Source organism: Myxocyprinus asiaticus, chromosome 31 (genome assembly GCF_019703515.2).
Source record: "Myxocyprinus asiaticus isolate MX2 ecotype Aquarium Trade chromosome 31, UBuf_Myxa_2, whole genome shotgun sequence".
Classification (NCBI taxonomy): domain Eukaryota; kingdom Metazoa; phylum Chordata; class Actinopteri; order Cypriniformes; family Catostomidae; genus Myxocyprinus; species Myxocyprinus asiaticus.
Window position 1 is genome coordinate 12636615 of NC_059374.1, and position 21277 is coordinate 12657891.

Below are 21277 nucleotides of genomic sequence, written 5' to 3' on the forward strand. Positions count from 1 at the left end.
CACTCATATACTAGTACACTATTATACTGGATGCTTCTATGCATTTACATTAAACGAAAATGAGGAAATTAATGGTACATTTATAGACTGATTAGACTAGGCCTACACAGCAAAAATAATTTTCTTACTCTGTATTTTTGTCTTGTTTTCCAGTAAAAATCTGAACATCCTTGTAAAAAGATACGTTTACTTGAGAAGCAAACTGGCATAAGATATCAAGTCTTGTTTTTAGAGAGATCTAACAAAATTTAGTGAAGTTTATGCTTAAAACAAGACAAAACTATTTCCCAAAGGGGTAAGAAAAATCTATTTGTTTCCTAAATTTTGTTAGATTTTTTTTATATTTTATTTTCTATAGCAGTGAATGGGAAACTACAGCAAGTATTATTTTTGTGTTCCCATTTGTTCCAACAGCAAAAAAAAAAAAAAAAAAAAAAACTCCATTATTACGTTTCCATAATTGAACAAAAATAGAGAGAAGGATTAGAAGAGAAAAGATGCAAAAATTACCATCACCAGTATTTGAAACCCCATCACAACAGTGATGACTAGTTTGTTTTTTTGTTTTTTAAATTAATGCCAGGGTAATATAATACAAATAATAATGTTATAAATGTACACTATAGGCTATATTTAAAAAGTTTTTTTAAATTTTTTAAACAAGTTGCTTAATTTACCTGCTAAATCAGATGGAAACGCATCATCGCAGACTGTGAGAAGTGGCAATTGTGAGTACAATACTGTAAATGTAATTTTTGGTTGTTTTTGCGAACTAAAGAACAAGTTAAAATTATTGATGTGGTTACTGACATCATATCACAGACACTGTTGATTGAGCTCAACTTATATTGAATCCTGAACATCCTTTAAAAATAAAAATATTAATGATAAATATAGCTGCAAGCAGCGGTTTTCTGGGTCAAGCCCAAAGGGCAGCATGCGTCTCACAGTAAGCATAACCCAAAGAAAGCACAGCGGCGATATGATGTACATTGAAAATCCACAGTGGTTTACGAGTTGCCCCAAGCTGGCCTCGAACCAGTTCCCTTTTGATCTCCATGGTGCACAGGTACGGCACAACTACGTCTGCCCCACTAAACTACAAGCTTGACAGGTGCTAAAGAGACAAACCGAGATGAGATGCTGCTGTTGTTGCTCCACCATTTTTTGAAGACTTAGGATAAGGGAGCAATGATTCATCAAAGTTTTGTTTAAATTGACCAATTTTCTTTTAAATCCGACAAAGCGTTAAAAATATACAGTACTTTATATTAAAAGGCTGAGAGTCAATATGCTGATATCGTAAAAATTGGTATTGTCAAAATCCTCATGACATAAGGAATCCTTAGACACATATCCATGATCTTAGGACAAACTGTTCAGAAGTTATTGGCAAAAATAGATGCTTGTTTTCTTTTTTTCTTTGCCGCATAGGTGGCGCTGTCACCAAACTTTGCAAATACCTTTAGATCATGGTCCTAATGAAGCATATTAAAGGAATAATTCACCCAAAAATGAAAATTCTCTCATCAACTCACCCTCATGCTGTGTATGACCCAGCTATGTATGACTTTCTTTTTTCTGCTGAACACAAACAAAGATTTTAAGAAGACTATCTCATCTCTGTAGGTCTGTATAATGCTAATGAATGGCGACCAAAACTCTGAAGCTCCAAAAGGCACATAAAGGCAGCATAAAAGTAATCCATATGACTCCAGTGGATAGATCTAATCAATTTTGTGTGAGAACAGGACGAAATGTAACTCCTTTTTCACTGTACATCTTGCCATTGCAGTATTTAAGCACAATCATGATTTCAAGCTTAATTACACTTCCGATTACACAGTGTAATCGAGCTTGAAATAAATAATTATCGCCAAGGATAATGCTCATGTCAAAATTTATAGTGAACAAGGAATTATATTTTGGTCTGTTCTCACCCAAAACTGATTAGACAGCTTCAGAAGACATGAATTAAACCATTGGAGTCTTATGGATTACTTTTATGTGCTGTTTGGAGCTTCAAAACTTTGGTCACCATTCACTTACATTGTATGGACCTACAGAGCTGAGATATTCTTCTAATAATCTTTGTTTGTGTTCTGCAGAATAAAGGAAGTCACATTTGGGATGGCATTAGGATGAGTAAATGATGAGAGAATTTTATTTTTGGGTGAACTATTCCTTTAAGTTTCGCTTTGATAGGACAAAGCTTTGTGGAGATACAGCCACACTTCCTGTTTTATGCTGACATTGTTAACATTGTTACAGCGTGATTTGGTAACGTTTGCGTAAACCAAAAAGCCATGGATAACTTTTGTGCGACTCAGTCTGAAGTTCATCTGACACAAATTTGGTGACAATTGGACAAGATTTGTAGGAGAACAAGTAAAAAAAGTGATAAACATCACAATCCAAGATGGTGGCTACTGTAAAAGGAGGAGTTTTAATGTAAGGTGTTAATTATAATCACCATGAGTAGAGTAATGAGAAGAAAAATGATTTTTTTCTCTAGACCAAAGGGTTCAAAAGGAAAGGCTTATGAGCAAAAGAAAAGTGCATTTTTGAACTGGTCGTGGCACTATAGAGTTTGGTCTAGAGACCCAAATTTTGTGTGGGTGCTATTTATACCCACACTGAAATTCATTGTGCCAAATTTCAGCATTTTCCTACATACAGTTCTATGGGCTGCCGTAGACTCCAATAACAGAATAGTAATAATAATAAGAAAAGTAATGAAAACAATGGGGGCTCTGCCATTAATTAAATGTGTAAGCATTAACCCCCGTTTGAATCTCGGAAGTTGGCAACTTTCAAACCCAAACTGCATAATTACATGGGTGAATACACCTGTCTGTACCTATTTCTCATGATTCCAGAATAAATACACCTACATCTGTTGCATTTCCAAAGAAGCTGTTTTCCTTGAAGACCAGGAAACAATCCCAGCTTAGACAACATCCTTACCAGACAAAATTACCATTCAGGACAAGGATTACATTTCCAAGGCAAAACATATGCCTCAAAATACAATGTAGGTGCTTCAGTTAGAAGATGAGAGATTGCGGAATAGATTTGAATCTTCACACAGTTGGCTGACCTCCAAAACTGATTGTTCCTGCAAGAAGAGACACAGGAAAAAAAGCCAAAGACATTTCTGAAGGAGTGGCAGTCTTCTATCAGACATGAGGAAAACTAGGCATCAGATAATAACACATAACACAACTCTTCATGAATCCGGCTTTTATAGAAGGTTGACAGTAAAAAATTTTGGGAAATGCTTTTGGGATGTTTCCATGTGGCAGGCACTTAAAAACTCAAAAAGAAAGAAAAATGAATAATAATGAAGTTAGAATAAACCTTTAGCAATTTTCTCAAAGCATGGGTAAAAATATTTATTTCACATTATAGAATTATAAAATTCTCTAAAGAATGTGATTCTCGGGTCCCCGAGCGGGACTCACAGCAAACCCAAAGAAGTGCACGATTGGGCGGGTGGAGGTACGGTATCTGGGGTTCCACTTGGGCCACGGGCAGGTGCGTCCCCAAATTGACAAGACAGTAGCGATTGCGACCTGCCCGAGGCCCAAGACCAAAAAGGGGGTGAGACAGTTCCTGGGGCTGGCTGGCTATTATAGAACGTTTGTGCCTAATTATTCGGACGTCACCAGCCCGCTGACTGATCTCACTAAAAAGGGAGCTTCAGACCTGGTCCAGTGGACGGAGCTGTGTCAGCGGGCGATCACGCAAGTTAAAGCCGCACTTTGCGGGGGGCCGCTTTTACATTCACCTGACTTCTCTCTCCCTTTTGTTTTACAGACAGATGCTTCAGACAGGGGGCTGGGGGCCATACTCTCGCAGGTGGTGGAGGGGGGAGGAGCGCCTGGTGCTGTACATTAGCCGTAAGCTCTCGTTGAGGGAAACTAAGTACAGCACCGTGAAAAAGGAGTGTCTAGCCATCAAGTGGGCGGTCCTCACTCTCCGATACTACCTGTTGGGGCAGGCCTTCACCCTCTGTTCCGATCACGCCCCGCTCCAGTGGCTCCACCGCATGAAAGATACCAGCGCGTGGATCACCCGTTGGTATCTTGCTCTTCAGCCGTTTAAGTTCAAGGTGGTCCACAGACCGGGAGCGCAGATGGTTGTTGCCGACTTCCTTTCCAGGAATGGGGGGGGAGTGGTAGGCAGGCCGGATGCCTCCCCGGCCTGAGTCGGGCTGTGGGGATATGTGGCAGCTGGGGCGTGGTCAAGCATCTCTCCGGAGAGAGAGAGAGAAAGCGGTAAGGGCACTTACACCTGAGCTAAATTATGTCTAACATGTCTCTAATTTCAGTGAGCACGGGAGAGCGGCTTAAAAGAGCCACACCGCCAGTAGATGCGGTGAAAGAGAGACTGGCGCAAGAAAGGCCACAACGTGACATTCTGTTGTATGATTAGTGTATGGAACTGTAAGCGTCAGAGTGCAAGATTAAAACTCCTACCTGAACCACGAAGTCTGCTTCTCGCCTCCTCCTTTCCCTCGAACCCCCTTACAGTAAGCTTACCGGTCCAATAAGAAGAACGCCAATTCAGGGTCGGTTTTGATCCCCAAAACCGAACAAAGGTCCCTCCAGGAATCAAATGCCCTGCCGATGTTCACTCTAGTTTTCGCTCGACCACGATCACGTTCCCGCTTAGCCAGATGGGATTCAGTAGATACATTTTTTTTTTTTTTTTCTTTTGGTTTTCTCTGAGTTTGTGTAGGAGTCGGTGTTGTGCTGGGAGCCGACCGTTTGCTGGATTCCATCTCTAAAATAAGGTTACCTAGTGTTGCAGTTTGTTGTCACTGCTGAATAGCAGAAGCACTGAGGCGAGGCTCTCGGGAGCACGCATAAACGTCACATCCTTTGGATTTTCCCAGCAAAAGCATCCCGCTCCCTTTGCATGAAAATCAGCCTACAGGCTTTAATAGGTAACCTAGGAGGTCCGGGAAGGGCTCATTTTTTAAGTTGCGTTACAAGCCTTTCACACATTGGCAAGGGCGAATATTACATGAAAACTGTTACATATTGAACCTTTAATTATAATCTCTCCTCCTCCTTGCTCCAAAAATGTGTATTACATACTGTATACAGTCCTGTGCAAAAGTTTTAGGCACTTAAGATGATTTACAAAAAACATTTGTCTTAAGATGGTTATTTATATCTTCAGCTTTAGTGTGTCAATAGGAAATATACATTTTAGACTCCCAAACAATTCTTTTGCAAATAGAATAGAAGAACAGGGAGCCCTGCAACAGATGGTATGGCCCCCACAGAGCCCCCCACTGAACATCGAGTCAGTCTGGGAGTACATGAAGAGACAGAAGCAATTGAGACAGCCTAAATAGATAGAAGAACTGTGGCGAATTCTCCAAGAAGCTTGAAACATCCTATCTGCCAACAACTAAGAAAAACTGTGTCCAGGTGTACCTAGGAGAACTGGTGCTGTTTTAAAGGCAAAGGTGGTCACACAATATTGATTTAGCTTTTTTTTTTTTTTTTTATGTTTACTGGACTTTGTATGATGTTAATTGATCATTGAAAACTGTTTATGGCATTATTTTTGAAGACATCCTCACTATGCAACATTTTTCACATGAGCCTAAAACTTTGTACAGTAGATACACTCACCAGCCACTTTATTTGGTACACCTGTACATCTACTTATTCATGCAATTATCTAATCAGCCAATTGTGTGGCTGCAGTGCATAAAATCATGCAGATACAGGTCAGGAGCTTCAGTTAATGTTCACATCAACCATCAGAATGGGTAAAAAATTTGATCTCAGTGATTTAGACCATGGCATGATTGTTGGTGCCAAACGGGCTGATTTGAGTATTTCTGTAACTGCTGATCTCCTGGGATTTTCATGCACAACAATCTCTAGAGTGTAAAGAGAATGGTGCGAAAAACAAAAATCATCCAGCGAGTGGCAGTTCTGTGGGCAAAAACTGCTTGTTAATGACAGAGGTCAGAGGAGAATGGCCAGACTGGTCCAAGCTGACAGGAAGGTGACAGTGACCCAAATAAACACGTGTTACAACAGTGCTATGCAGAAAAGCATTTCTGAACATACAACACATCGAACATTGAGGCGGATGGGCTACAGCAGCAGAAGACCCCCTCGGGGTACCACTACTGTCAGCTAGAACAGGAAACTGAGGCTGCAGTGGGCACAGGCTTACCAAAACTGGACAGTAGACGATTGGAAAAATATCGCCTGGTCTGACAAATCTGGATTCTGCTAAGGTACACAAATGATATTCTGCTCACTACAATTGTACAGAGCGGTTATCTGAGTTATCTGTGCCTTTCTGTCAGCTCGAACCAGTCTTGTCATTCTCCATTGACCTCTCTCATCAACAAGGCGTTTTGTCCACAGAACTGCCACTTGCTAGTTGTTTTTTGTTTTTCGCACCATTCTCTGTACACTTTAGAGGCTGTTGTGCATGAAAATCCCAGTAGATCAGCAGTTACAGAAATACTCAAACCAGCCCTTCTGGTACCAACAATCATGTCACGGTCGAAATCACTGAGATCACATTTTTTCCTCATTCTGATGGTTGATGTGAACAGTAACTGAAGCTCCTGACCCATATCTGCATGATTTTGTACACTGCTGCCACACGATTGGCTGATTAGATAATTGCATGAATAAGTTGATGTACAGGTGTACCTAATAAAGTGGCCGGTGAGTGTACATGTATTTCTTTTTTTACTCAAACATTTGAATATGGAAAAAGCTTTGCAAAGACTTCTGTGAAAATTCTGGGGTGATGACTCATTGAATAATCATTGAATCAGATCAGAAATTTTGGAATGAAAAATGTATTTATGGAAATTAATCGAACTTATCAACTCCAGCGCAGTTTTTACTAATAATTGCAGGATTGCAGAACTAGTGTACTGACACAGTCTTAAGAAAAATAAAGTGCACTAAAATTAGTGCAACATTTACAATTTAACTTAATATTATTTTTTTTGCAAGAAAAATTATAATATAATGAATATTCAACATATCATGTATGCATTTATGAAAAAATACAAAATAGTTGTAAAACCTGAATGTGGGTTTCTTAGATTCATGTTTTTCCATGCTAGTATTTTTTTAGCTACAGTTTAACGTTGTTAATGTTCAGGGGTTCAGATTCATGCATCTTATGACTTATTTGAGTCATCTATGTCTTATTTCTATTTTGTTTGCTCTCTCCTTTTGTGCCCAGGTGTATGCCTGGGGCTACAACAACTCCGGACAGGTTGGTTCAGGCTCCACCGCCAACCAGCCCACCCCACGCAGGGTGAGCAGCTGCCTTCAGAACAAGGTAGTGGTGAACATCGCCTGCGGACAGCTCTGCTCCATGGCTGTCCTGGACAACGGAGAGGTGATCGCTCTCACTTCAGAATTACACATTTGGTTTGGTTTGTGTATTGAATCTAAAGCAGAATTAATAACATAAAAAAGTTTAATAACATATTAAACTGAGTGATGCTGAAAGTTGCTGCCATTTAGGGCTTGACAAGCAGTCGAGCCGTGACATTTAATACCGTTACTAAGTGTTTTGATATGTGGCAGTTGTTGATTGTAATTGTCTCAACTGTCAACTGAGTTTTTTTTATTTTTTTTTTTTTTTTATGTCTTAACCACAAGAGTCATAACAAACTGCCATGTGAACAGTGAAAACACAGTTACAGCTAGGTTAGATTTAGACATTCAAATATTTCAGTCTCTATATTTTTGTTTACTTTAATGGGTGTGGCAAGAAAAAGTATGTGAACCTTTTGGAATTACCTGCATTTATGTATACATTTGTCTTAAAATCTGGTCTAATCTTCATCTAAGTTACAATAATGAACACAATCTGTTTTAACTAATAACACACAAATTATTGTATTGTTCTTGAACACTGAATACATCATTCAAACATTCATAGTATTGGTTGGAAAAAGGATGTGAACTCCTAGACTAATGTCGTCAACAAAAGCTAATTAGAGTCAGGAGTTGGCAGACCTGGAATCCAGTTAATAAAATGAGATTGGGGGTGTGGGTTAGAGATACTTTGACTTATAAAAAGCACTCCAAATTTTTAATTGCTTTTCACAAGAAGCATCTTCTGACGTGGACCATGCCTCGCAAAAAAGATATCTCAGAAGACCTACGATCAAGAATTTTTGCTTTTCATAAAGCTGGATGCAAGTTAGCTCAAAGAGCTTAGATATTCATCTGTCCACAGTTATACAAATTGTCTAGAAGACAATTTAGTACTGTGGCTTCTCTCCCTAACATCTCTGTTCTGTCTGCTATATGGAAAACATTAAACAGGCATGGTGTCCATGGCAGGACGCCACAAAGGAAGCTGCTGCTTTCCAACAAAAACATTGCTGGACGCCTGAAGTTTGCCAAAGACCACCCTGACACTCCACAGTGCTACTGAGAAAATGTTTTGTGGACTGATGAAACTAAGGTTGAATTGTTTGTGAAGAACCCACAGCACTACGTATGGTGTAAAAAGGACACTGCATACCAACATGAAAACATAATCCCATCGGAGAAGTACGGTGGGGGGAGCATCATGATTTTGGGCTGCTTTGGGGCCTGGACTGCTTGCCATCATCGAGGGAAAAATTTGTTCCCAAGTTTATAAAGATATCCTACAGGATAATGTCAGGGTGGCTGTGCACCAGCTGAAGCTCAGTAGCGGTTGAGTGATGAAGCAGGACAATGACCCTAAACATCAAAGTTAATCCACCACAGAATGGCTTCAAAAAAAGAAACCACTTTTTGGAGTGGCCCAGTCAGAGCCCAGACCTTAAACTAGAGATGCTGTAGAATGACCTTAAGAGAGCCATTAACACCAGACATCCTAAGAATATGCCTGAGATGAATCCATTCTGTAAGGAAGAATGGTCCAAAATTCCTTCTGAATGTTGTGCAGGTCTAATCCGCAGCAATTTGAAACGCTTGGATGAGGTGATTGCTGCCAAAGGAAGATCGACCAGTTATTAAATCCAAGGTATCACTTACTTTTTCCACAACAATATTAATTTTTTATGGGATGTGTTCAATCAATACATGAAAGATTATAGTTGTTTGTGTGTTGTTCGCTTAACCACATTGTGTTTGTCTATACTTGTGACTTTGATGAAGATTAAATCACATTTTATGACCAATTAATGCAGAAAACCAGCTAATTCCAAATGTTTTACATACTTTTTCTTGCCACTGTATGTAGTTTCTGTTTTCTTTATGACATACAATAAAGTAATTGTAATTTTGAATACACATTTCTACAGTGTGGTGTCAGTCGTATGAGTGCTGCTTTTTCACAGCCACTGTTGACTGTTTAACTTCCTCATGTTTTCATTGTATAATTATAGTAATAGCAGATGTTGTATTCAGAACTGCACCTTAAAGAATGCTCTTGTGTTCACAGACATATGGCTGGGGTTATAATTGCAATGGGCAGCTCGGTTTGGGCAACAATGGCAACCAGCAAACCCCCTGCCGTATCGCCACCTTACAGGGAATCAACATCGTACAGGTGAGAAACAAAGCCGTAGTAATCCTCCATAGATTGCAAAACAATCACCTCATAAAGAAATTTAGTTAAAGGATTTACAAATAAAGTGAAATTAAAGAGATAAGCTGCTGTGAATTTTCATAATGATTTATCAAAGGATGTGTGTTATACCAAAGTCCCTCATGTTCGTAATGCCTCCGTGCAGTCTGTAGGATGCAATTTTCTATGGATACAAATACAGCTCTTAACTATGAATAGTGAAGGACCGAAATTATGAGCAAATAAGGTATTTGAGATCAGCAATAAAATCTGACAACAATCGTTTCATAAATTGTGTATCTTTTGATCAGACTACACTAAAAACACAATATTTTCCAGCTGGCCCAGCAAATGCGAATGTATATTCTCTATGAAAATTGACAAGTGATGTCTCTTTAAAAAAGGTGTTTTAATATATATACACTGGCGGCCAAAAGTTTGGAATAATATACAGATTTTGCTCTTATGAAAGAAATTGGTAATTATATTCACCAAAGTTGCATTCAACTGATCATAATGTATAGTCAGGACATTAATAACGTGAAAAATTACAATTACAATTTGAAAAATAAATGTTCAGAACTTCTTAAACTACTTTAAAGAGTTCTCATCAAAAAATCCTCCACGTGCAGCAATGACAGCTTTGCAGATCCTTGGTATTCCAGCTGTCAGTTTGTCCAGGTACTCAGGTGACATTTCACCCCACACATCCTGTAGCACTTACCATAGATGTGGCTGTCTTGTCGGGCACTTCTCACTCACCTTACAGTCTAGCTGATCCTACAAAAGCTCAATGGGGTTAAGATCCGTAACACTCTTTTCCAATTATCTGTTGTCCAATGTCTGTGTTTCTTTGCCCACTCTAACCTTTTCTTTTTGTTTTTCTGTGTGGTGGTGGCATAGTGGACTAAAGCACTGAACATGTAAGCAGAAGGTTGTTGGTTCAATCCCCACAGTCACCACCATTGTGTCCTTGAGCAAGGCACTTAACTCCAGATTGCTCCAGAGGGATTGTCCCTGTAATAAGGGCACTGTAAGTCGCTTTGGATAAAAGCGTCTGCCAAATGCATAAATGTAAATGTAAATGTTTCAAAAGTGTCTTTTTCTTTGCAATTCTTCCCATAAGGCCTGCACCCCTGAGTCTTCTCTTTACTGTTGTACATGAAACTGGTGTTGAGTGGGTAGAATTCAATGAAGCTGTCAGCTGAGGACATGTGAGGCGTCTATTTCTCAAACTAGAGACTCTGATGTATTTATCCTCTTGTTTAGTTGTACATCTGGCCTTCCACATCTCTTTCTGTCCTTGTTAGAGCCAGTTGTCCTTTGTCTTTGAAGACTGTAGTGTACACCTTTGTATGAAATCTTCTGTTTTTTGGAAATTTCAAGCATTGTATAGCCTTCATTTCTTAAAACAATGATTGACAGACGAGTTTCTAGAGAAAGCTGTTTCTTTTTTGCCATTTTTGTCCTAATATTGACCTTAAGACATGCCAGTCTATTGCATACTGTGGCAACTCAAAAACAATCACAAAGACAACGTTAAGCTTCATTTAACGAACCAAATAGCTTTCAGCTGTGTTTGATGGCAAGTAATAAAATAATTTTCTAGTACCAAATTAGCAATTTAGCATGACTACTTAAGGATAAGGTGTTGGAGTGATGGCTGGAAATGGGGCCTGTCTAGATTTGATCAAAAATGACTTTTTTCAAATAGTGATGGTGCTGTTTTTTACATCAGTAATGTCGTTACTATACTTTTTGATCGGTTGAATGCCACTTTGGTGAATTAAAGTACCAATTTCCTTCCGAAACAGCAAAATCTGTACATTATTCCAAACCGCCTGTGTGTGTGTGTGTGTGTGTGTGTGTGTGTATATATATATATATATATATATATATATACACACACACACACACACACACACACACACACACACTACTTGGTCAAAAGTTTTGAAACACATTCTTGACTGTAAATGTTTCTCACATTAAGAATCTTAATAAAGTCTTTTGATCTGAAGGCGTATGCTTAAATGGAACTATGAGAATTATGTTTTGACTAGACAAAAATCCATAATATGTGCACAACTGTATTATATTTATTTCATCTATCAAAACTAGTCAACCTTTATTTAAAAATTAAAGAAAATGTACTCTTGACAATTTCTCGACTGACTTCTTGAGGTATCAACCTGAGATGATATTAAACAGCAGCCAATGAGTGCCCAACATTGATGGGAACTCCTTCAATACTGTTTAATAATCATCCTAGGGTGCATACCTCAAGAAGTTGGTTGAGAACACTGTCAAGTGTACATTTCTGCAAATTCTAGGCAAAGGTTGACTACTTTGATAGATGCAATAAATATAATACAGTGTTGCATTTATTTTGGATTTTTGTTTAGTCACAACATAATTCTCATAGTTCCATTTGTTAGTCCATACGTCTTGAAGACTCAACTATTATTCTTAAGATCATGAGAAACATGTATCAATAAAGAATGTGTTTCAAAACTTTTGACAGGCAATATGTGTGTGTGTGTGTGTGTGTGTGTGTGTGTGTGTGTGTGTATATATATATATATATATATATATATATATATATATATACACACACACACACACACACACAAAGAATGTTGAAGCCAAATAATTTTTATTATTTTTACAAATTCTGTTTATATGTACACTCACCGGCCACTTTATTTGGTACACCTGTACATCTACTTATTAATGCGATTATCTAATCAGCCAATCGTTTGGCAGCAGTGTAATGTATAAAATCATGCAGATATGGGTCAGGAGCTTCAGTTAATGTTCACATCAACTGTCAGAATGGGGGAAAAATGTGATCTCAGTGATTTTGACCGTGGCATGATTGTTGGTGCCAGACGGGCTGATTTGAGTATTTCTGTAACTGCTGATCTCCTGGGATTTTCATGCACAGCAGTCTCTAGAGTGTATAGAGAATGGTGTGAAAAACAACCAGTGAGTGGCAGTTCTGTGGAGGAAAATGCCTTGTTGATGAGAGAGGTCAACAGTGAATGGCCAGACTGATTCGAGCTGATAGAAAGGCTATGGTAACTCAGATAACCGCTCTGTACAATTGTAGTGAGCAGAATAGCATCTCAGAATGCACAACATGTCGAACATTGAGGCGGACAGCAGCAGCTACAACAGCAGAAGACCATGTTGGGTTCCACTTCTGTTTGCCTGGGCCTATCATTTGTGTACCTCAGCAGAAATCCAGATTTGTCAGACCAGGTGATGTTTTTCCTATCGTCTACTGTCCAGTTTTGGTGAGCCAGTGCCCACTGCAGCCTTAGTTTCCTGTTCTAAGCTGACAGTAGTGGTACTACTGAAGCCCATCCGCCTCAATGTTCGACATGTTGTACATTCAGAAATGCTTTTCTGCATAGCACTGTTGTAATGCGTGTTTATTTGGGTTACTGTCACCTTCATGTCAGCACGGACCATGTCTGGCCATTCTCCTCTGACCTCTGTCATTAACAAGCAGTTTTTGCCCACAGAACTGCCGCCAGAGCATTTGAGCAGAGCGAGAGCAGAGCATTGAGTGGAGCGGTGATAATTCCACCTGAGAGCGCCTTTTTGAAGATTCCGCTCCGCACGCTCAGGTCGCTCAGTGCCGCTCGCTCAACCCAGAATGCGCTTCGTGATATGCTGGTTTGGGAATCTGCGAAGTAAGCAATAGGCCTGAGGTTATGGAGCTCTAACATTGTTTTAGTGAAGTTGCAAACCTTATAGCCTAAATAAGTGCAAAGTATAAATCAAAGTTAAGAATGAGGAAATCGAAAGGGAGTGTGGAGAGACCGTGAGAATTAGCAAATATTCCTTTTGGAATCGTACGTGTCACATTGTCAGAGAGCACAAGGATGTGCTACGCGAACATGGTAGTGCAGCAAAAGGTGAGCTAGTAGACTACACTATTATTCGATAATAAATTAATAGATAAGTAATGTATCTTGTTGTTTTGCCATCATGTCAGTGCAGCTGCCAGCTAGATGCAGGCCCGGTTCTGCAGGGTTGTGAACGTTAGAGCACCCTCAATTGAATATGTAAGATTAATAATACTGTACGTTGGCAAAGCATTTTTCCTTGAATCCCAGCGAACACACACAAAAAAATCCCTGCATCAAAACTAATAAACGTATGATCTTGCAGATCAGTGTGTCCTAATTTGCAGGCAGAGCATTCTGCTTTCATGCCTCCATTGTACAATTGAGCATTTGATTAGTAAAGGTTTCCTCTCTCGCATAGAGAATTTCATAGCAGAATTATCTCACTTAATCGACCGCCTGTTGCTTTCGATTTCTGCTTCGGGATAAAGTGGCACATAACTGCTGGTCAGTTTCCCAAAGCCAAATCCACACCTTATCGATAAGGGAAACGTAAAAAAAAATGACTACATTAGTGGTTGCAGATAACATCTTCGAAGTCACTTGCTGCTATCATGCACAGAGAAAAAAGCTGTAAATGATAGTACATTAGAAAAAAAAAAAACTTTTCTTAAACGAAGGCAGTGTAATTTGTGAATTAAATAATTTTTATTTGTTTTAGGATCATTAAACATGATTTCATCTTAGATATATATTGGACAAAATCTCACTTTATGCAGGGCAAATATGTTTTATTTGTTAAATCCATGGTTAAACCTTGCTGTACATATAAAGAGCGTATGCACAAGACATGATCGTTTGACGCATGTTTGAAGCAGATTCACTTTATAATGCTTTAAAAATATAAAGGAAAAGCAAAGGGGGCACATGGTATCTACTAATATAATAATTATTATATAATAACCACAGTCCTTTAGATTGCATATGATTCGTACATATAAAATTGTAGAGAATATTAATAAAGCAACAACACTGAAAAAGAGAAAAACATTCACTGCTGTTTTCTGGATAACTAAATACGCCCTTTAAAACTGAACACAAAATTAGGATGAGAAATTGCTCATTTTAATTTACAGACACAAAGTCTGATAGCATTAAATCAGAAACCTATTAATGTATCAAATCTACAGTATAATCATTTTGTGGAGACAATTGTGAACTGAAAAACAATTATGAATTTCACTTTTACCTGCAATATTTTTCCTGGTACCAGTCCATGTTTTCATTATTGCCATAAATGACTCGAACAAACTTTGAAGTTGAAAAGATTGTGGTTTTCTGGGTCGGTTGTATCACTCGGGTCCAGTTTAAACTGGAAAGCACAAATTTGTGTGTATGCAAGTTTCCGTGCCAACGCACATATGTTTTATCACTTGTAGAGGCATGTTTGATGACCTGTTTAAAGTAAATAAAGGTAATTTAGAACTGAAATTAAGGCATTATTTGAAGATGTTCAATGACATATGTGCTAACAGAGAAATATTTGACTGATTACAAATGATAACGAAGGTCTGGTAGACCCGATTATCTAACAGCAGTTGTAAACCAGTCCAAAATAAACAACGAGATGTTATATACAAAAACACAACAATACAATCACATAATTTAAGATGTGTACATTACTAATCATTTGATAATTTAATAAATGTCAGCCTATATTTCACCCAGAGGGTCACATCAGCCCATGTGGGCAAAGGGGAATTTACTTGGGCCACTGTAGCTACCCCCTGTGTACATGTTTGGAACCAGGTTTACTACAGAGAAATGTAATGTCAGAGCAGGATTTGAGCAAACTATTTTTTATAGTGAGCGTGAGCGGTACTTGAGTGCAGCGTCCGCTTGGGCTGTGAGCGGTTGTGTGGAGCGCACACGCATGGAGCGGGTTATTGAGCGGATTGTCACACCGCTCCACTTCGTTCACCTGCTCTGACTGCTGCACACTGGTTGTTTTTTGTTTTTCGCACCATTCTCTTTACACTGTAGAGACTGTTGTGCATGAAAATTCCAGGAGATCAGCAGTTAAGAAATACTCAAACCAGCCCGTCTGGCACCAACAATCATGCCATGGTCTAAATCACTGAGATCAAATTTTTTTCCCCATTCTGATGGTTGATGTGAACATTAACTGAAGCTCCTGACCCATATCTGCATGATTTTATACATTACACTGCTGCCAAACGATTGGCTGATTAGATAATCGCATGAATAAGTAGATGTACAGGTGTATCTAATAAAGTGGCCGGTGAGTGTGTATATATATATATATTTTTTTTAGGGCTTTCGATTTAACGTATTAATTCAGTGCGATTAATTATATGAAAAATAACGCATAAAAAAATGTACACTATTAATCATGTCCCTGGACCATAATAAGGAAGGTTCCTGAGCTGATTATACCAAGGGGAAACCAACCCTTCAGCAGACAGCACAACAGGAGATGCTCCAAAAGCATCCGACTGACGCAGGTGTACAAGCCCTCATAATAAATGCTGGACTGACTGAAAAATTAAATTGCAAAAAGGGTTGCTGTGAACTGTAGGCCAATGATTGACATATGTTCAGTTATATGCAAATAAACAATACATTGGATTCTAGAGCCACTTTTTGTATTGTCTTATCAATGCTTAACTCATCTGCCGCAATAATGCCTTTTAATTATCTGAATACTATTTTTTTTTACTGATCAGCCACAATATAAACCACTAACAGGTGAAGTGAATAACATTTATTATCTCTTTACAATGGCACCTGTCAAGGGGTGGGATATATGCAAGTGAACTGTCAGTTCTTGAGTTTCATGTGTTGGAAGCAGGAAAAATGGGCAGGCGTAAGGATCTGAGCGACTTTGACAAGGGCCAAATTGTGATGGCTAGACGACTCGGTCAGAGCATCTCCAAAACGGCAGGTCTTGTGGGCTGTTCCCAGTATGCATTGGTTAGTTTTTACCAAAAGTGTTCCAAGGAAGGACAACCGGTGAATCAGCGACAGGGTCATGGCTCATTGATGCGCGTGAGGAGCAAAGGCTAGCTGAGTGGTCCGATCCCACAGAAGAGCCACTGTAGCACAAATTGCTGAAAAACTTAATGCTGGCCATGATAGAAAGGTGTCAATTCATCGCAGCTTGCTGCGTAGCCGTAGACCGGTCAGAGTGACCCCTGTCCACCGCCGAAAGGGCCTACAATGGGCACATGAGCATCAGAACTGGACCATGGAGCAATGGAAGAAGGTGGCCTGGTCTGATGAATCAGGTTTTCTTTTAGATAATGTGGACGGCCGAGTACGTGTGCGTCGTTTACCTGGGGAAGAGATGGCAGCAGGATGCACTATGGGAAGAAGGCAGGCTGGCGGAGGCAGTGTGATGCTCTGGGCAATGATCTGCTGGGAAACCTTGGGTCCTGACATTCATGTGGATGTTACTTTGACATGTACCACCTACAGTTGAAGTAAGGTGTTTACATACACTTAGGCTGAAGTCATTAAAACTCATTTTTTAACCACTCTACAGATTTCATATTAGCAAACTGTAGTGCATGACACAAGTCATTTTTCCAACAATTGTTTACAGACAGATTGTTTCACTTTTAATTGACTATATCACAATTCCAATGGGTCAGAAGTTTACATACACTAAGTTAACTGTGCCTTTAAACAGCTTGTAAAATTCCAGAAAATTATGTCAAGACTTTAGTCAATTAACCAATTAGATTCTGATAGGCTAATTGGATAACACCAATTAGAGGTGTACCTGTGGATGTATTTTAATGTATTTCAAACTCAGTGCATCTTTGCTTGACATCATGGGAAAATCAAAAGAAATCAGCCAAGACCTCAGAGAAAAAAAAAAAATTCTGGTTCATCATTGGGAGTACTTTTCAAATGCCTGAAGGTACCACAAGTTAACAGTATTACACCCGAATTAACCTGATTAGATAAACTGTCTTGTCTCTGCAGGTGGCATGTGGCTACGCACACACATTGGCTCTAACAGATGAGGGCTTTGTGTACTCTTGGGGTGCGAACTCTTATGGGCAGCTGGGCACGGGCAACAAGAGCAACCAAGCTGTGCCCACCCTAATCAACATGGACAAAGAGAGGTGAGAGCTTCAATTGACATTGCTGCCTTCCACCTGACTGCGTGAGGAGATCAGAGACCATTGATCCGGTGGAAATAATTTGCCTGTCATCTCCAATGCTTTTGAATATATCTGGGTGACGGTACAGACATACTGGAATCTTGCTTAGTTCCTGCTCTGATTTTCATGAATCATTTAACAAAGACAAATCAATTTGGTGAGAAAGTAGGTCAAGTAAAGTACACTATGTCATGTACGGTTTATGTAGCTAGTAGGGCCCAAGGCAGGTTATTTTTGCTGTCATCACTCCTAATATGGGCCCCTCAGTGTTGGTACACAGGATTGTGGGAAACAGGTTAATGTATGCTCTTCACATTTGGGATTAGTAGGACTCTTGGATTTAAAGAAGTCTGTTTGACATTCTTTGAACTCATGTTAAAACACTAAATATCTAATCTGTTGCAGTTTAAGCTACTTTATTGCTTTGGATAAAAGCATCGTCTAAATAAAGAGTGAATGATGTGATTGAAAGTAGTCTTTTGATGAAAGGGATCATTTGCTATCTGTTTCAGTGTTTACCAAATAGAAATATCTTTTATCTTCTTAGGATAAAAGAAGATAAGAAAAGATTGTTGCATGTGATCAATTATTCAAATATTTGGTCTTTTTTGTTGATGTGGTGTACCAAAAAGCTTTCTTAGTTACACAACTACTGCGTGTTTCTCTACTGCAGATTGGTAGAAGTCGCTGCATGTCACACCAGCCACACATCAGCGGCGAAAACACAGAGCGGCCAGGTGCTGATGTGGGGTCAGTGTCGGGGTCAGGCTGTGGCGTACCCTCACCTCACACACTTCACCAGCACAGACGACGTCTTTGCCTGTTTTGCCACACCTGCGGTCACCTGGCATCTGCTGTCTGTGGGTGAGACCATTACTTCAGAATCACTACTGCATTATAGCCATCGTAAAACCATTGGAGGTTTCTCATTGGACCACAGACTGTGAAGATTTGTTTCTGTTGTTGATGTGTTTACAGTGCAGTACTGTTGACTGCCCACTTTTTCAGTGATTTTGCCAAAGTACACTGCCTGTCCAAAAACAAAAGTCATAGTTTAGATTGAAATAAGCATATACTTAAGAGCCTATGATTGGATTATTATTGTAGTGATTAATATGTTTCAGCTGGCAGCAATTCTTTTAACCCTAAATGTGTAGGTGCTACTGGTTGTTTAAATCAGTTTTACTATCAGAAATAATCAATAATGAATTGTTATTAATTATGGAATAATCAAATAACAATTAAATAACTAAATAGTAATTAAATAGAATTTAATTAATTAAACTCCTCACACGGGGCACCAATTATTATGTAGGGCTTTACTGGTTGTTTAGATCAGTGTTACTATCAGAAATAATTAATAATTATTTCTGTAGTTATTAATTAATATTTAAATTAATTAATTGGATCTAACTCATTAAAACCTCATATGGGACTCCAGTAAATGTAGTGTGCTACGTTTAGGAGCAAGTTTGGTTATTAGCAATAATTAATAATTATCAAAGATAGTTATTAATTATTAAAATCAATAGAACATTGATGAGAATCAATGTTAACTTTTTTAAATCCTTTAAATCAACAATTATCAAAGATAATCGTTAATTGTTAACATTGATGAAACATTAATTACAATTAATACTAGCTTATTGATCATTCAAATTCAATCATCCAAGATAATTATCAATTATCAAAAATCAATAGAATATTAATAAGGATTAACATTGACGGAGCACCACCCTGAAATCAGGGACTAATAACCGAATATTAAAACAGTCTCAATATTAGATTGTTTTCTTAGGAAAATCGACATCCGAAGAATATCGATTTTCGGGAAAAAAAACAATCAATGAAGGTTTGAATCCGAGCATTGACATCCCGTCAGCATGACACAGGTGTATGCAAAACAAACCAAAACACTTCTCTTTGTAATATAAACAAAAGTTTATTTATGCAGTAATATCAATTAATAATTAATACAATGCAGTCAATAAACTTACAACTTACAACTACAAACTAAACAGTGATATGATTAGATATGGAAATAAAAATAATCCTATAACACATAAGGGGTGTGTGTGTGTGTGTGTGTGTGTGTGTGTGTGTGTGTTGTGTGTGTGTGTGTGTGTGTGTGTGTGTGTGTGTCAGTGTGGTTAGTGAGAGAGAGAGAGAGAGAGATTATTAAGTGACATCCCGAAAGCTGATTTCGCGATAGCTGAAGAGAAAGCAGCTGTGCTCATTACTCAGAGGCGCGGTTTTACAAGCGGGGCTCATAAAAGTCCTGCATTATTTGACTCTAATGGATGAACTCAGTTTCTGTCTCACCCACGATGGTGAAAATGCACAACAATCCAATTTGGTTGGACCACAATACAGCAAAACAAATTTGTGATACTTAATACCCTGAGTATTAATAATGAGCGGACATGGCGGTCCGTAAACTGTACAAGCAAAAACCTTGAAACACAAGAATAACACGCTATAATATTCCATCTCTGCCCAGACCTCTTACTTGAATCGCATGAGGACACAGGTGGAATGTGTTTTCCTCCGTCCTATAACTTTGACCCGGTTCCTTGAGGCTCGTGTGATGACGGGAGGCCGTTTCCTCGCTCTGTCGGCGGGCGGTACGGCTGTTGATTGTCAGCGGGTGGTACGGCTGTTGATTCTCGGCGGGCTGGCGAAGAACTCAGAAATGTCGACTTGAATGAAGATGGAAGAGAAATCTTTAATCTCTTCACTTCTGTAGGCAAACGAATGAAGATGCGAATTGCTCTGAGTTCTCCTTCGGATCCGTTAGAGTGTTTGGTTGAACACAGAGTAATCTCAACTCGTCCAGCGAGATGGAGATTGTATGGCTACAGTTTCAAGTCGGATATTACTTCCTTATGCCACGAGGTTGCACCGGAGAGCAGCAACAGCTACGTCTTTATTCGGTGAACAAAGTCGCTGGAAGCGAATTCTGGAAGCATTTCAGAATTATTTGAACTCCTGATGATGTCATGTTTGAGGGATGTTCTGTTGTGTGCCTCATCCAATAGGAGTTGAGAGCTCAATCCTTTAGTGAGCAAGGCTTCCTGGATTTATAGTCTGTTTTGGACTCCCTTTGTTTGATTTTGGCGCGATTTTTATCAGTAAAATTTACGACTTAGAAGGTGGGGGCTTGAGTTATGTTTTATAACTTGTTAGGCCTGCCTTTGTCTTCTATCTGAATACATGAGGCCCAACAACTGATACAGTGTGTAGCTTCTCATTTCTTAAACAACCATGCCGGAAGATGTATGCCATGGTCATGGAAAAGATGTTACTGTGTTTCAGAAGGTGCAAATTATTGGCCTGCATCAAGCAAAGAAAAGGAGATTGCTAAAATCACTGGAATTGGGTTAAGAACTGTCCAGCTGTCCAACGCATACAACCTGGAAGGATAGTGGTGAACCATCAACTATGCAGAAGAAATGTGATTGGAAAAAAATCTTGAATGATCGTGATCGGAGATCACTAAAACGCTTGGTAAAGTCACATCATAAACAAATCGACGGTAGAACTCACAGCTATGTTTGTGTAAGTAAGAGCATTTCCACACGCACAATGCGACGAGAACTTACAGGATTGGGACTAAACAGCTGTGTGGTCACAAGAAATCCACTTGAT

The 21277-nt window shown here is 39.0% G+C and overlaps 2 protein-coding genes across 20 annotated transcripts in view; one reads left to right on the forward strand and one right to left on the reverse strand.

Moving 5' to 3' along the window:
- The window catches only part of cysltr2b (cysteinyl leukotriene receptor 2b), an 81050-nt gene that overhangs the window by 24278 nt on the left and 35495 nt on the right, over positions 1-21277 (reverse strand). The window contains exon 6 of one of the 8 annotated variants that reach the window (XM_051664908.1): positions 14686-16928. The exons of 6 other annotated variants lie outside the window; for them this stretch is intronic. In XM_051664908.1, the coding sequence (XP_051520868.1) occupies positions 14686-14714 (29 nt within the window). In that variant the 5' untranslated portion in view covers positions 14715-16928. Of the gene's footprint in view, positions 1-14685; positions 16929-21277 lie in introns of those variants that run through there. One more of the 8 variants, XM_051664907.1, reaches the window with a different exon arrangement.
- rcbtb2 (regulator of chromosome condensation (RCC1) and BTB (POZ) domain containing protein 2) overlaps positions 1-21277 on the forward strand; it is a 42584-nt gene that overhangs the window by 12079 nt on the left and 9228 nt on the right. For 8 of the 12 annotated variants that reach the window (XR_007894091.1, XM_051664892.1, XM_051664891.1 and 5 more), the window contains 4 exons: positions 7246-7404; positions 9454-9561; positions 17448-17590; positions 18303-18493. Coding sequence is in view for 9 of the 12 variants with exons in the window: in XM_051664892.1 (XP_051520852.1) it covers positions 7246-7404; positions 9454-9561; positions 17448-17590; positions 18303-18493 (601 nt within the window). In the remaining 3 variants the exon portion in view is untranslated. Of the gene's footprint in view, positions 1-3948; positions 4281-5461; positions 5483-7245; positions 7405-9453; positions 9562-17447; positions 17591-18302; positions 18494-21277 lie in introns of those variants that run through there. The other 4 variants (XR_007894092.1, XR_007894093.1, XM_051664888.1 and 1 more) reach the window with 3 other exon arrangements.